This window comes from Trachinotus anak, unplaced genomic scaffold (assembly GCF_046630095.1).
Source record: "Trachinotus anak isolate AG129_WGS33_773 ecotype Australia unplaced genomic scaffold, CSIRO_AGI_Tana_v1 ptg000008l, whole genome shotgun sequence".
Classification (NCBI taxonomy): Eukaryota; Metazoa; Chordata; class Actinopteri; order Carangiformes; family Carangidae; genus Trachinotus; species Trachinotus anak.
Genome location: NW_027273859.1, coordinates 15,946,604 through 15,961,289, shown reverse-complemented (window position 1 = coordinate 15,961,289; position 14,686 = coordinate 15,946,604). Strand labels below are relative to the sequence as shown.

General features: G+C 39.5%; 1 protein-coding gene across 2 annotated transcripts; it reads left to right on the top strand.

Moving 5' to 3' along the window:
• The first annotated feature begins 5,162 nt into the window (after positions 1 to 5,162).
• Positions 5,163 to 11,944, top strand: LOC139624178 (uncharacterized). Of its 2 annotated transcripts, none has more exons than XM_071483063.1 (10): positions 5,163 to 5,302; positions 6,046 to 6,151; positions 6,953 to 7,066; positions 7,337 to 8,630; positions 8,712 to 8,850; positions 8,939 to 9,019; positions 9,227 to 9,289; positions 9,666 to 9,728; positions 10,228 to 10,290; positions 11,381 to 11,944. In XM_071483063.1, the coding sequence occupies exons 4-10, from the start codon at positions 7,560 to 7,562 to the stop codon at positions 11,602 to 11,604; spliced, it is 1,704 nt and encodes a 567-aa protein (XP_071339164.1). In that variant the 5' UTR covers positions 5,163 to 5,302; positions 6,046 to 6,151; positions 6,953 to 7,066; positions 7,337 to 7,559; the 3' UTR covers positions 11,605 to 11,944. The 2 variants fall into 2 exon arrangements, with proteins under 2 accessions (XP_071339164.1, XP_071339166.1); XM_071483065.1 differs by having other exon boundaries at positions 8,939 to 9,024; positions 11,381 to 11,517.
• The last annotated feature ends 2,742 nt before the right edge of the window (positions 11,945 to 14,686 follow it).

Below are 14,686 nucleotides of genomic sequence, written 5' to 3'. Positions count from 1 at the left end.
GTGTGTCGGACTTGACCCCCGGAGGCCACTGATGGTATTGCAGTGTGTAAATTTGCACCCGTGGGGACATTTTCCTGAGAGTGTGTAAAAGTGTGTATATCAGTAAAATTCATATTTCATGAAGAAATATGTGATCAAACTTTAATTTTATCAAATGACTATGTCTAAAATCAACAGGGGAACCCTTTCAATCACTATAACTTCTTTCAAAGCTTTTTTATTTTTGAAAAAAAAATAGATAATATAAATTGTGGTCACCAGAAGTATACAAAATGTAAATTAATACTTATGAAAAAATAATAAATAAAAAAAAATTATATTCATGTAATAATAAAACTAGTCGACCTTGTAAATACAATATCTCAGGAACTCCTCAAAGGAATCCCTTACAATTTACAACTCGGACTGATAGATTAACTGATTTAGATTTTGGTGGTCAAAGGTCAAAGGTCAAGGTCACTGTGATCTCACAGACCACATTTTTGTCCTATTGAATGTGATATCTTAAGACTGTCTTGAGGGATTTTTTAAAGATTAAAGATTCACTTGGACTTAAACATTAACTGATTAGGTTTTGGCGGTCAAAGGTCAAAGTTCAAGGTCATGGTGAACTCTCATTCTTGTGAATGTGATATATCAGGAACGCTCAAAAGGAATTTCACTACATTACAGCACAAATATTCGCTTGGATTCAAGGATGAAGGGATCAGATTTTGGTGGTCAAAGGTCAAAGATCACTGTGACCTTATAAAACACAATTTTGGCCATAACTCAAGAATGCATGTGCTAATTATGATAAAATTTAACACAAATGTCCAATAGGATGAAATGATAAAGTGATGACATTTTATATCCAAAAGGTCAAAGGTCATCTTCACTGTGCCATGATAATGTTCTATGAAAACAACCGTAACCCTAATCATATTTTGTAATACTTGGCTAGCTGGTTGCCATGGCCGCGGGCATTATATTTTCAGCTTGTCTGTCTCTCTCATTCTTGTGAATTCAATATTTCAGGAACACACAGAGGGAATTTCACTACATTTGGCACAAACATTCATTTGCACTCAAAGATGAACTGATCAGTATTAGGTGGTCAAAGGTTATTGTAACTTCATAAAACACGTTTGTGGCCATAGCTCAAGAATACTTATGATCAAATTGAACATAAATGCAGAGTATGATTGTATGATAATGATGAAATGATGACAATAATGATAGTATATTCAAAAGGTCAGTCACATTCTCATGAACACAATATATCAGGAACACCTAACACCTTCAAAGTTGGTATGAATGTCCACTTGGACCAACGGATGAACTCATTAAATCTTTGTGCTCAAAGGTCAAGGTCACTGTGACCTCACAAAAAATATTTTTGGCCATAATTTGGAATTGATTGGATTAGGACAGAATTTAACAAAAATGTCTAATAGGATAAAACATGACATGGAGCCTGAATACCTCACACTTGGTCAAGAAGGCCTGGTAGCACCTTTCTTTATCTGAGGACCCTGAAGTGCATCGGACATCCCAAACCGCTACCAATGCACAATAGAGAACATCCTTATGTATGGCTGTACAAGTCATGTACTCCAGTCGCACCACAACAGACAAGAAAGACCTGCAGTGACCTGAAATTTGACTTGAGTTTTTTGTTTCTCTTGAACTTACATACTGTTACTGAAGACATACAGCAGAACAAGAACAGCAAAGCTGAACAAAGGTAAGGTCAGGTAAAATAAATTTTATTTCTATATTCCTATATCACAAATTTTCCTCAGAGATATTTGAAGTCAGTTATATATTTTAGTTTGTGTATTCTGTTTGCAGTCAATTCTTGGTAAATTTTCATTGTCAGTCTGGAATCCAAAGGGACTGTTTGATGTGAGGAAATGTTTTAACTCAACAAATATTTAAAGACTGTCCAATTAAAACAAGTGTTTCACCTTGTTAACATGTTCATATGATATTTTTATATGATACTAGACATATGATGGGTGAAACACCATGACTGAGTGTTTCAACCTTGAACTGCAGTGAACCAATGACAGTCTCATAAAAACAGATTCAGACAGCTTACTTCCACGTCATAGAACCTAAGGAACCAATCCTGTCAACTTGTGGGGACGGGGGCTAAATACACCTTAAACCTTGTCAGTACAGAGAGCCAGAGTTAGCATTAGCACAACCGCAAACACTATGTCAGCCACTGCTAACAAACAAATAAAAGATGCTACCTATGCTAACCATTCTGATGTGTCTGCTAGTCTCTGATTCTGGTCTCAACAGACTCCTCATCTGAGTCTGCTCTAACACTGACAATCTTGATACGCACTGCTCCTTCAGCATGTATCCTTGTCAGTACAGAGAGCTAGAGTTAGCATTAGCACAGCCACTAACACTAAGTCAGCCACTGCCAGCTGCAAGCTAACAAACAACATAACCAATTACCTATGCTTACCGTTCTGATATGTCTTCTAGCCGCTGATTTCAGTGCACATTAAACTCCTCAAAAACTCTTGAGTCTGGGTCTGACTGAGGCTCAAACATGTGGCTGAGTCTCTTTGATGTGGGCGGGGCCAAGGCCTGATAGAGATTTTTTAAAATGAGAAAATCAGAGTAGATGAACTTATAGCACAATCCTTTTATTTATTTTTTTTACTTTTCATGTGGGAAAACCATCTTCAACAAAATATTTATCATAGCAGACTATTTTTACAGAGTTTAAAACATATCTGGAGGATGCTTAACTATTTATATTGTGATATACTGTACAAAGAGGAAGTCCAGAGGGGACTGGCAGACCAGTCAGGACAATGCCAGTCGTCCCTCAGCCATGCCACACCAGCAGTATGGGACAATGATGTTAACCCGGCCTACATTAAAGCACAATTTATAGCCAGCCCAATGTAATCAGACTGATCCACGACACAACACAATGTGCAAATATGTGATGCACAAATTGACTGACTAATTTAGTTGCAAGGTGTACTGATTCAAGCAGTGATTCACTTATGATAACCAATATCAGGAAAAGGCTACAAGCTGGCAGGGTGTGCGGTGGGTGTTAAACAATGAATTTCTAAGTTAAATTAATTTAAAATCAACTCTTCTCAAGCCCATGGGAACACATACATCCCGAAATATCATGTATGTGATATACATAGAGTATCCTTACTCCTCAATGGTTTAAGCTAGAGACTTACTGTTTTTCCTGTTAAACTAGAGAATACTTTCCAACAAGCCTGTTAGTCTGTGCGAGTCATTTATGTCCATCGATAAACTAATGTATCAAGTTGGAAAAGATTTGGATAGCCTGACCTTTCGCCTGATGCATAACTGGTTTCAACATGTATATTGAAAATAGTGCATGGTGGACATAAATACAGTAGTATGTGAAATAAACCAAATACAAGGTTCATGCATACTTCAACACAAGGCTTTGTTTAAAATGAGGCCCCAGGTCTATAATTTATAGAGGCTGGATCTGGATAAAATTAGGTGATTGTTGCAAATAGGCTTAGTCTAAACTGGTTCCTGGTTTTAAAAAACAACAGAGTTACTATTGTATTAGGTGTTCTAGAAACTTGAGTTTTATTAAATATGCATGTACCAACTAGCTAGCTAGCTAGCTAGCTTATCATCTGACAGTACACTGTTGTTTAAGTGGCAGTTAGCTGTTATAATTTAGCGTAATTAGCCTTTGTCCGCAAACTGTGGTTGTGATGCTAACTTTGCTAATGTTTGCAGGAAGCTGGTATGAAAGTGGTACTGAGATGTCAATGCTACACCTTATTCACTCCATCAAAATTGAACGGCTGAGGAAAACTGATGAAACATATTTGAAATGGCTGTGTATATGTTGTGTTAGAGAAATTTAGTGTTATGCACTTGCATTGTGCAGCTCTGATTTACAACAGGAGCTTTAACAGTCATTTAGACCTAGATTTAGATTTAAAGTGTCTCATTATGCCTGATAAGAGAAGAGAATGGGTGGGGGGTGCGAATGACTTGGTTTTTTCCAACTGTGAAGCAAATGGATCTAGCCTGCTGATCTTCCTTCTGAGGTTTATATTGAGCAACCAGAAAATAGGTTTTCAAAATAATCAAACAGATCTTGATTCAAACTGATCTGCAGAACAAACAACGTATTAAGTCCATATCTGGTTAATTGGACCTGTTTTTATTGAAGAAATGCACCACTAATAATCTCTGCTAACTTTGTGACAAACATATTACATTTCCTATTGTCTTCTTCACAATAAAAGCATCATGCACATTTGCCGATGCAATACTTTTAATGTGAAGGAGCGCAAACAGGAAATGTTGGGTTTTCATCCACAGAAACTTGGAACAGCTCAACCAGGAACAGGAGGGAAATGCGCTGCTACCTGCAGCTTCAGGTAGAGGCTTCCACTTTGAACTCAGTTAGTAATCTTTATTAGTTAGATAAATAAATAAATAATAATGTTCCAGTCATACAGTCAAACACCTGTTAAATCCATGTCACCACAGGCATGCTTGTTTATTTATAAATAATATGCATGATAATTAACATGAATTAAGCATTTAGAATTGAATAAAAACCCATATTTATAAAATATTTTACTTTCGTATGTCTTTTATTTTAGTAAAACAGTTTCCGCAGTGCAATAAACTGGCTGCACTGACCTGAGCAGGTGAGGAGGTGAGGGAGGAACCGTGGAGGAACACACCTCTCCTGACTTTGGCGGTCCCCAGCGCTACCTCGCCCATCCCCCCTGTGATGTTAGGGGCCCCTCCCTCGGTCAGTGGCAGCAGGTGAGGGCGGAACACACCTCTCCTGACTTTGGCGGTCCCCAGCGCTACCGCGCCCCCCCCCCCCACCCTGTGACGTTAGGGGCCCCTCCCTCGGTCAGTGGCAGCAGGTGAGGAGATGAGGGAGGAACACACCTCTCCTGACTTTGGCGGTCCCCAGCGCTACCTCGCCCCCCCACCCTGTGATGTTAGGGGCCCCTCCCTCGGTCAGTGGCAGCAGGTGAGGAGGTGAGGGCGGAACACACCTCTCCTGACTTTGGCGGTCCCCAGCGCTACCTCGCCCCCCCACCCTGTGATGTTAGGGGCCCCTCCCTCGGTCAGTGGCAGCAGGTGAGGGAGGAACACACCTCTCCTGACTTTGGCGGTCCCCAGCGCTACCTCGCCCATCCCCCCCCTGTGACGGACCTTATCGAGCCGCTGCGGGTGTGAGGGGGAAACAAGACGGCGACGGACGGCGACGAGAGGAGTCATGGCCGCGGAAGGAAAACTTGATGGAAACTGAGTGAGTACATCAAACTAAAGCTTTAATGAGCGTTAATGTTCGGAGGCTTGAGTTTTATCGTGTTTTATCGTGTTTGCAGCCTCCTTCTCCGCCACTTTTTACTGATTTAATGCTGTTATTAGCATCGCACGGGTCGCGGATGCTAACGCTACCTAGCTTGTCACTGGCGGCTGTTGAACGATATTATTTTTAGCAAACTACGACTTTGAGCTGTCGTTTCACTGTGTTTTTTGCAACGGGCTGTCGTTTGTCTCGGTGTTTACTGTGTACCTGCCTCAGGTTCAGTCTGAAGGCAGGTAGCTAGCCTGATATTCAGGTGTGAGAGCATCTGAACCCGCTACGGTGCTCCTGACTGCGGCCTCCTCACATGTTCATGAACTTACAGCGAAGTTTAAGGTCTTGATTCAGCTACAGGCCCGGAGGCTTTACACAGCTAAATGAGTGAGAACATCTTAATAAAGAATGAGCTAATTAGTCTTCCCTTTGCCATTTGAAGGTCATGTAAGAGCTTCTGGAAAGTTTGAGTTTGTTAATTTTTTCTTTTCTCAGTTTAAGCATGGATTTGATTTCTTTTATCTCCATATGATGTAGAAATAATAAAGTTTTATTGGCTAACCTATAACTAAGTTAACTGTTAAGTAACTCCTAAAATTATAAATATTTTCATCAGATTTTTTTAATGTTGTATTTCCGGGTCCGATGTTACATCAAGTAGATGAACCTTTATGTTTAACCTCCTGCAGATGCAGTGAGCAGCTCACTGGGTTCAGGGCACGCCTGGATCACCTGAGGAAGCATCATAGTAAATCCTTATCCAGGCACATGGAATGCATAAAATCCCAAACACAGGTAATGTTGCTGGGGCCACTGTCGTTATTTGACAGCACAATTTTCAGTTATGATACAATATTCAAACTGCAATATTTTAATATGATTTTAGTGAAACACTGGAGATTATGTGAATAGCTGGAATATGGAATGCCCAAATCTTAGCTCTCTGGATAAAAGGAAATTGTAGATATTTTGATGGAAATAGATTTATGTTAAATTTTACCTTATGTACTGAATAAACTGTTTTATAGGATTATTTATTTCATTTGTCTGTTTAGGTAATTATTTAGATCATCAAATAAATCTGGAAAAGCATAGCCAAACCTTACTTGTGTTACTGTATTGCAAAACTACATAAACCATACATAGACTATGATTTGCTGCTTCTTATACATTAAGTTTTAATTTTTGATTAAGAAAAGATGTGTGAGGAGGCACAGGTTTGGTCTTTTAAAAGTGTCTAAAACACATTTTTCCTGCTGACCCTGAACACAGCAGTTGATCACTCTGCTTCTGTCCCAGTGCTTCTGCTGCTTTACTAAACTGGCAGCACGGTGATCTGAATCTACTGCTTGTAACACACTGACTATCCACGACTACCTCACAGAACCGCACATCACATAATCACAACTATCACTTTAAGATTTTAGCTAAGTCATCAATCCAACACACACAGAAAAACTACCAAACATTGGTCCCAACTGTACATTCACCACAGAGTTCTTTACACCACCTCATAGGCCCAGGCTGCTTTTAAAACAGTGGCAGTGTAGAAAATTGGTCCTGACGTCACAAATGTGCTTGTGTTTTTTACCACAGGAGTCAAGCCCAGATTGTGACAGCTGCGCAGGTACATGCATGCCTGCTAGCTCACTTTCCGATGTTGGTGATGACCCAGATGTACCACAGCTGAGAAGATTTGACACCATAATTGTAAGTTTGCACTCTGAAATCAGGACCCTTTACTCTTATAAGAGGAAACAAAGTTCACACTAATTTCAGATTAATCCTTCTGTAAATAAAATAGTCAGTAGAAGTAAGCTCTGTGGCTCTCTATTAAACTTGTAGCTCTTAACACAACTCTGACAGTGTTCAGTTACCCAGGTTTTAAAGGTGTCTCATAGGCAACTTAACATTTCCACATATAGTTAATGTTTCCTGCAGATAATTTAGCTATAAGCTTCTTGTATATGCCATTTTCAGATTACCAAAGCATACCTCGAACAGATCTCCAGGGTGTCTGATGGATCAGAAGCTTCTTTAAGCTGCACTGAAAGCTGTAGTTTTGAATATGTTCCATCAAAAGACTCAGTACATGAAAGCACTTCAGAGAAACCTGATGGTCTTATGAGCGAAGTTCCACTGGTGAAACACAAGACATCACAGAAGACTTGCAGGAGAGGGAGACGGTCCAGAACCTATCCAGATGAAGACAGCAAAAATAACTCCTGTCTGTGCTGTCCTATCTGTTAAAAGAAAGGTTTGGGAGCTGGCGAATGCTATGCACCAAGATGAAGTCACAAACATTATCAAACAGGAGAAAAGCATTTTGAGACTTGGAGAACATTTGTATGCTAAGCATGGACATGACAAGACCAAACATGAGTACATAAGACAGAAGATGCGAGAAATAGGACGATTAATTGAACTGTCACAGAAAGCTGGCAGACTGAAACAAATTGAGGATTTCTATGTACCTTCCAACTTCAACTTTGTGGTTGAAGCAGTTAAGGGTGTTGCTGGTTTTGATGAAGAAAAAAACCTCTACAAAACTCCATCCTTGGCTCTGAAGCTGGGCCATGCACTTAAGAAGATTGCAGATATTCTTGAAGGTGTAGCACAGATGGCCGAGTCTGATAATGAGGAATTTCTCAAGAACGTGAAGACAACCCGGAATCTTGATGAGAAAAAGTGGGATGTGTGTGTGTCATCACGTGCCCTACAGACTCTAAAAGAGGGGAAATGGAACACTCCTCAGCTCCTTCCTTTCACAGAAGATGTGAAAAAAATGCACATGCACCTTGACAAGTGCAGGGAGGAATACAAGGGCAAGCTGGAGAATCTTCCAAATAAGAAGAACTTGTCTAAGCTGGCCAACGTGACTCTCTGTGAGGTGATCTTGTTTAATCGCAGAAGAGAGGGTGAAGTTTCAAAGATGCCGCTCAGTGCATTTACCCTAAGAGACACTTCAGGAGTCCATTCAGATGTTGCACTAGGACTGTCTGAGTTAGAGCAAAAACATTTTCAGCGCATTGAAATAAGGGGGAAAAGAAACAGGAAAGTTCCCATCCTTCTTACACCAGACATGATGTCCTCAATGGAGACCTTGGTTGCACATCGGCGGACCTGTGGTGTGCCTGATGACAGTCCCTTTTTCTTCGCCAGACCTGAAGCAGAGACTCATTTGAGGGGATCAGATGCCATCAGACAGCTTGCAAGGCAATGTGGGGCCAAGCATCCTGAAACTCTCAACTCCTCAACCAAACTGAGAAAGCAGGTATCATCACTGTCCACAGTCCTCAACCTGAGAGATAATGAGATGGACACACTGGTAAATTTTCTTGGTCACAACATCCAGGTCCATAGACAGTACTACAGACTGCCTGAAGGAACATTGGAGTTAGCCAAAGTCAGCAAAGTGCTGCTTGCCCTCGAACAAGGACGGCTATCAGACTTCCAGGGAATGAGCCTGGACCAAATCCAAATTGATGCCAATGGTAAAGACAACTTACACTTAAGTAAGTTTGGTTTATTTAAGAGTAAATATCTGTTTACATCATATTAAGCTTTGTTATCCATGTCCAGAGGACGTCCCAGAAGCTATGGACAGGGACCTCTCAGAGACGGAAGGAGAGAGGGACTCATCTCTCTGCTCTCAGTCATCAGGTGGGGTACATGTCAGTTGTTTTTACCTTCCAACACCAATAGTGAGTGCACGTAAAGATCATCCATATGCCAGTTTCCTTGTTTTTACAAATATTGACAAATTAGACAGATAATAACTGACTTATTATTTTAACTTTCATTCAGATAGTGAGGTGTGTTGCTGTAGCTGTCACTTTCATGTATTAATGTACTCATTCATTATAACAGGACCTTCAGGGTCTAACAAAGGACAACAACCTGTTGAGTCTGACATTGATGACCCTAAACCAGGTATTTCACACAATATATATTCACTCTGAGCTCTTTGTTAGTAACCTGTCTTTACAAAAATAATGGAATTAAAACACAATTTGCAGAATTTTCCTGCTCAGTGAAGAGCAGGAAAATTTGCCCCCTCTTTATTTTCGTAAAGAGGAAGAGAAATGAGATGAGACCTTCAATAACAGTCATGTTTTGGGTCCAAACACAGATTTACAGCAGTCCCTAAATTTAGTTTGTCTTTAACATATCACATCAGTGATAGATTAGGATCCTACATCCACTCTGTTCTTACAGAAGAGCCACTCTCTTATACCTTGTACTGCATAACCTTTAATAGGCCCTGGGCCGTTGGTTACAATGCACTCATCATTTCTTATTCTAACAGAATCCTCAAGATCTAAGAAAAGACGGCAGCCTGATGAGTCTGACAGTGATGACCCTAAAACAGGTATTTCACACCTTTCATGCAATATTTAACCACCTATGGAATATGTTGGCCCACACATTAGTTTAATTTCATTTCATGAAATGGTTTCAGTTGTATAAATGTCAATTGTTTGCTTTAATTTTATGAACATCTATTTGCATGACTGTCATTCTCAATGACAATACACCACCAGTCTTCATACTGGAACAAAAACATATATAAATAATTGTCACAAAGCAGCTAATAAGTACTAATCTTTGAATCAGTTTAACTGTGGACACATTAGTACAGAAATTAATATGTTATATGAAAGTCACTGCTTCTTTCTGTGGATTATTGATTATTGGATATGATTGGATTCATCAAGGAGCACCAGTGTTGAAGAAACTAGGGTGGAGCCCTGCTTTACTCTGATCTGTTTTTAGTGGTAATATTTGTCTTACTATAGATGCCTTTCATTCAGACAGTGAGGGTGTCTTGTCAATTAGCTACCATTTTATATCTTTCATTATTTTAACAGGATCCTCAAGAGCTAAGATAAGACAGCATTCTGTTGAGACTGACATCAATGACCCCAAAACAGGTATATCTGATCACTGGAGACACATATCAAAGCAGATGTGAACTGACTTACTCAGAGCTGACCACTTGTGATCATATCAGTGAAGATGCATATTAATACCAGGTCTGAGCAGGGCCAGAGAGAGAGCGGTGGTGCTGGCAACTGGAGCAGAGAGTTAACTAGTTAGTTAGAAGTTAGCAGTTTAGTATATGCAGACAGCCAATCCAAGATGCAAGGACTGCTACAGAGACACTTTCAAAGCAACCTGAGATTTTGACAGCAGCATGAGTAAAAAGGCCATGGTGGCCATAGGGCGTACATTTTTGGGGGGGGGCATAATGCCCAGAGGGAGGGGGCCACTGTGAAATTTGTACTCTGCCTCTTACTGAGACTCTAAAAAAATCCTGATCTGACCTGCAGTTGCTATAGACGTCTCTTTTTTCTGCAGCCTACCATATATGGTTATTTCCAGCTCAGCCTTTTTTTAAGCAAACTCAAGTTGATGTGTTATTTCCATACATATAAATGCTTTCACTTGAAGATCATTGTTCTGCCAGGTTATGAATGGACTGCACAGCGCCTGAGGTTTTGATCCTTACAAATTTCATATGTGTAGCTACAGGGAAATAAATACATCTTGGTCGGGTAAAGTTAAGACTGATAAGTTTATTTGACCACTTAGCTGCACTCCACTTGCTCACTGACAAAAAGCCTCCACCATACCTAGTCACTGGTTTTAGTGAAACAAGGTTTATGAATAAAAACAAATGGTTCAGCAAGAACCTGCTGACCTCAACTGATCTGCTGGGCTCTCAGTATATAAACTCAGGTGGGACAAGGCCTCAATAGGACAGTAATCAGGAAAATCACTAAATGGGTAAATTACAAATCATATTAAATACATCCAATGCTAACCTTAGGAGTTCAGCTGAGAAAAAGCAGAACCTAATAATAACATAATCTCTGTTTATTTTTAAAATAAGTATCTCTGTCTCAAATTACACGTGAACAATAAAGGGTAAAGCTGATTACTGAAGAATGAATTAACTGGTAATCAAATTGTTAGTATCCAACTCTGATTTTCTTTTTTTCCCTGTCTTTCCATTCACAGACACCTCAAAGAAGAGAGGCTGGTCCACGCTAGAAGTCCGTGCTGTGGAAAAGACACTGAGCACTTTCATAGATTGTGGTAAAGTACCTGGAAAAGTGGACTGTGATGGCTGTATTGAGGCTTCACCAGAGGCTCTTAAAAACAGAACTTGGAAAGCAGTAAAGGTCTGTGTTAAAAATCGCATCACTGCCATACGTCGTGGAAGTGCAAAGAGAAACTACTGAAAAAGTTGCAATTGTTCTTACATGTGTTGATACACATTAGTCTTTGCACTTGTTCCAATTGTGCATGTTTTGTTGATACATGCATTGATCTTACAGGCCAAGTATACAGTTACGGTCTTTACAATAATATGCATTCTTACACATGTATTGAATACTTGTATTTCCGTACGGGTTACATTCAGTTGAGCTGGTCATATAACCAGCTGTCTAAGTGTACATAACGTCATGTATTCTGAGAGCAGGAGCTCTTATTGTATAATGACTGGATATGTCTCGGTCATCATGATAGTTACACATGGGTTACATGTGAGATGTTAATAAAACAGTTGACGAATAATAACAGTGAGATGCGATGCTGTTCTTTCTGGTTCTGTCAGTGTTGCAGACCTGCCAGCCTCTATGCATTTTGACATTTAAGTACACTGGTACGACTTGTCACTCTAAAGACTGCAAAAACTAGTGCTGCCCTGCGAGTTTGTCCAGTTCTACAGTATGAAGGCTATGCCAACATGTGTCTACATGAATGACAGACCTTTGACTTTTAGTTCTCCCAATTCATGGCTGACTTTTGTGTTGTACCCTACTGGCATGACTTTGTTGTTGTGTTGTGTTTAAGTAAAAGAGCATCAATGAATACAGAAAAGCAGCAGCAGCAAGAGAAAAGGTCCAAAATTCCATTTGGGCATCATGCTCAACTTCTTTTATGTTGAAATATGTGAGTCTGCAGGAGAAGCATCAAGACTAATGTTCTTAAAGAGGCCAAATATATTATCCATTATATTAACTGTATATATATCACTGTTCAATCCTATATTTGCTTAATAACTAGATTTTAGAATCAGAATCTGATGTTTTTCAGTGCACAATGTATCCCTGGTACTCTAGATTATTGTATTTATTCCTTATACAATGTAATATTAATATATATATTTCATTAACACCACTCAGCAGTGCTGTTTACCATATGCCAATAGACATAGCATCACAGACCCCAGGAGGGGGTGGTGAGTCAGGACTGGTCCCCATCTGGAGAAAAATTCAGGTTTAAAATTTATGTAAGAGTGTTTGATGTTTCAAGTCATTTTCATCTAAACAAAAAATTATAATGAATTTAGCAGTTAAAATCATGTCTCTAGACCATTCAGAAAGGGTGGATCCCACCAGTACCCTCTCAGTCATTGGTCCCTACGGGGAAATAAAAACGGGTATGTGTGTGTGTGTGTGTGTGTGAGAGAGACAGAATGAATATGAAGATGATGAATACGTTTGGGAGGAGTCAGGGGCCTCTGGAGCACCCAGGGGTCAGGAGGCTTTTTGCTGTAGTGAAGATCGACTTTATTACGCCAATAAAAACGCAGAGTGCTCTCAGTAATGGAGAGATAAATGATTGGGAGTCAGAGGAGGACCTTGCCTTTAACCGCTGTCACAGCTGCAATTAACGCTAACGAGAGAACAGCGCATTGTTGCCAAATGCTCTGCTGTTGTCAAGTGTATTAATGTTAAAACCTTTTGGTTCTGGAGCGCTACGTTTTTAAAATAATAATTCCTTACCATTTTATTCTGCGAGCTTCATTTTATTAATTCATTGTGTTGAATACTTTGTTAATTCATCAACCAAAATACTTTAAAGGTCTAATCAAATTTAGCCTTTGTATTTCATTCAGCCTAACTTGTCTTGGGAAGTCTTTGGTAGGACTCAAACTCAGAACCTTAGAACAGTTGTTGCGTCCTCACAATAATTTCTATCTTTTATTGAACCATGTTTTCATTCCATTCCCGGCAATTGGAAAAACACTAATACACTGATTTACTATCAGCTGAAGTGAGTAAATAAATGTGACATGCTCTGTACTTTCACAGCCTCTTGCAATAGAGGTACTTCTATTCTTTTGGCTATGCTCCACACATGCAGCATTACTTTGCCCAAAACACATACACTTTGATGCATTATGAAAACAAATTTACAGTCTACGCCTAACTCCCTCTTCTTAGAGTAACTATAAAGGAGCCAACTGACTCGAGGCTGTGCTGGCTTCTGTGGATCAGCCTCTGTTTATCATCTGACATTTAGACCAATAAGGACCCAAAACAAGTGAGCCACTTTGAAATGACACACTTTACTTCTTCTTTATTTGTGCACATTATGATTGATGCACTACATCTCCCTCCACTGGAGGCTGTAACTTCATCCCGTTAACCACCTGCCCAGAGCGAAATGTGACCTTTTACCCTTCCTTCATCACAAAGAAGGCACAATAGAAACTTCAACTCTGTTTTCATGGACGCTGATGCTTTCAGACTTGCTTAGTAGGAAGAATGACTCTTCCGTGTATTCTTGCTGATTCAGTTCAGTTGCTCAATGTGGCAGGAAAGACTTCTGGTGCCTGATGATCAAAGATCAATCAAATAAGTTTTTGTTGAGTCTTGTTCTTTCTTCTCTCTAACTCTTGTTCCAGTTTCAAAGGATAAATCAGTTTCATGCTTTCTGTCTGTGCTGCTAGATTGTCAGTTTGGCATTTTAGACTCCCCTAATAATTTGTTTAATTATAATTGTGCAAGTCGATGGGTAAAACCATGTACCTTTATGACTGTAGTGTAACATATTTTAAGACATGGTTTACAAGTAAAGACAGAAATTAATTAGGTAGCCTACAATAAAAAACTATGTTTTTAAATCCTTAGATTACACATAGGCTTACAGATGGTCAGAACGTCAGAATGTTGTTGACAATTTGATAATAGTTCTAAGAGAAATGGTCTGAACACATTTTGCTTTTTGTCATTTACACTCTGCACCTTCATGTAACCAAACATTTCATGTCTAGATCCTAAAACAGTTTTAGTAAGCCAAACCTTTGTTATAAGATTTTCTCTGTAACACTGCCAATTATTATGTTTTGACATTGTGTGATGAGTTTTGAAATTTCAAGTACAAACTCTTAGCAGGGAGAGAGCTGACGATACACTTTGTTAATTTCCATTTCACTTTAATCTCTATTATTGAGGAGGCAAATGAGCCTATATGGGCACTCATTCTCTCACAAAGCACTTAACCTCTTATAAAATTGCTAAAGTTTTTTTG

Coding starts and splice junctions, on each gene's coding strand:
- LOC139624178 (XM_071483063.1), top strand. CDS start 7,560: ATGAAGACAGCAAAAATAACTCCTGTCTGTGCTGTCCTATCTGTTAAA. Junction 8,631..8,711: donor CAACCAAACTGAGAAAGCAG/GTATCATCACTG, acceptor CACAACATCCAG/GTCCATAGACAGTACTACAG. Junction 10,291..11,380: donor CATCAATGACCCCAAAACAG/GTATATCTGATC, acceptor TTCCATTCACAG/ACACCTCAAAGAAGAGAGGC.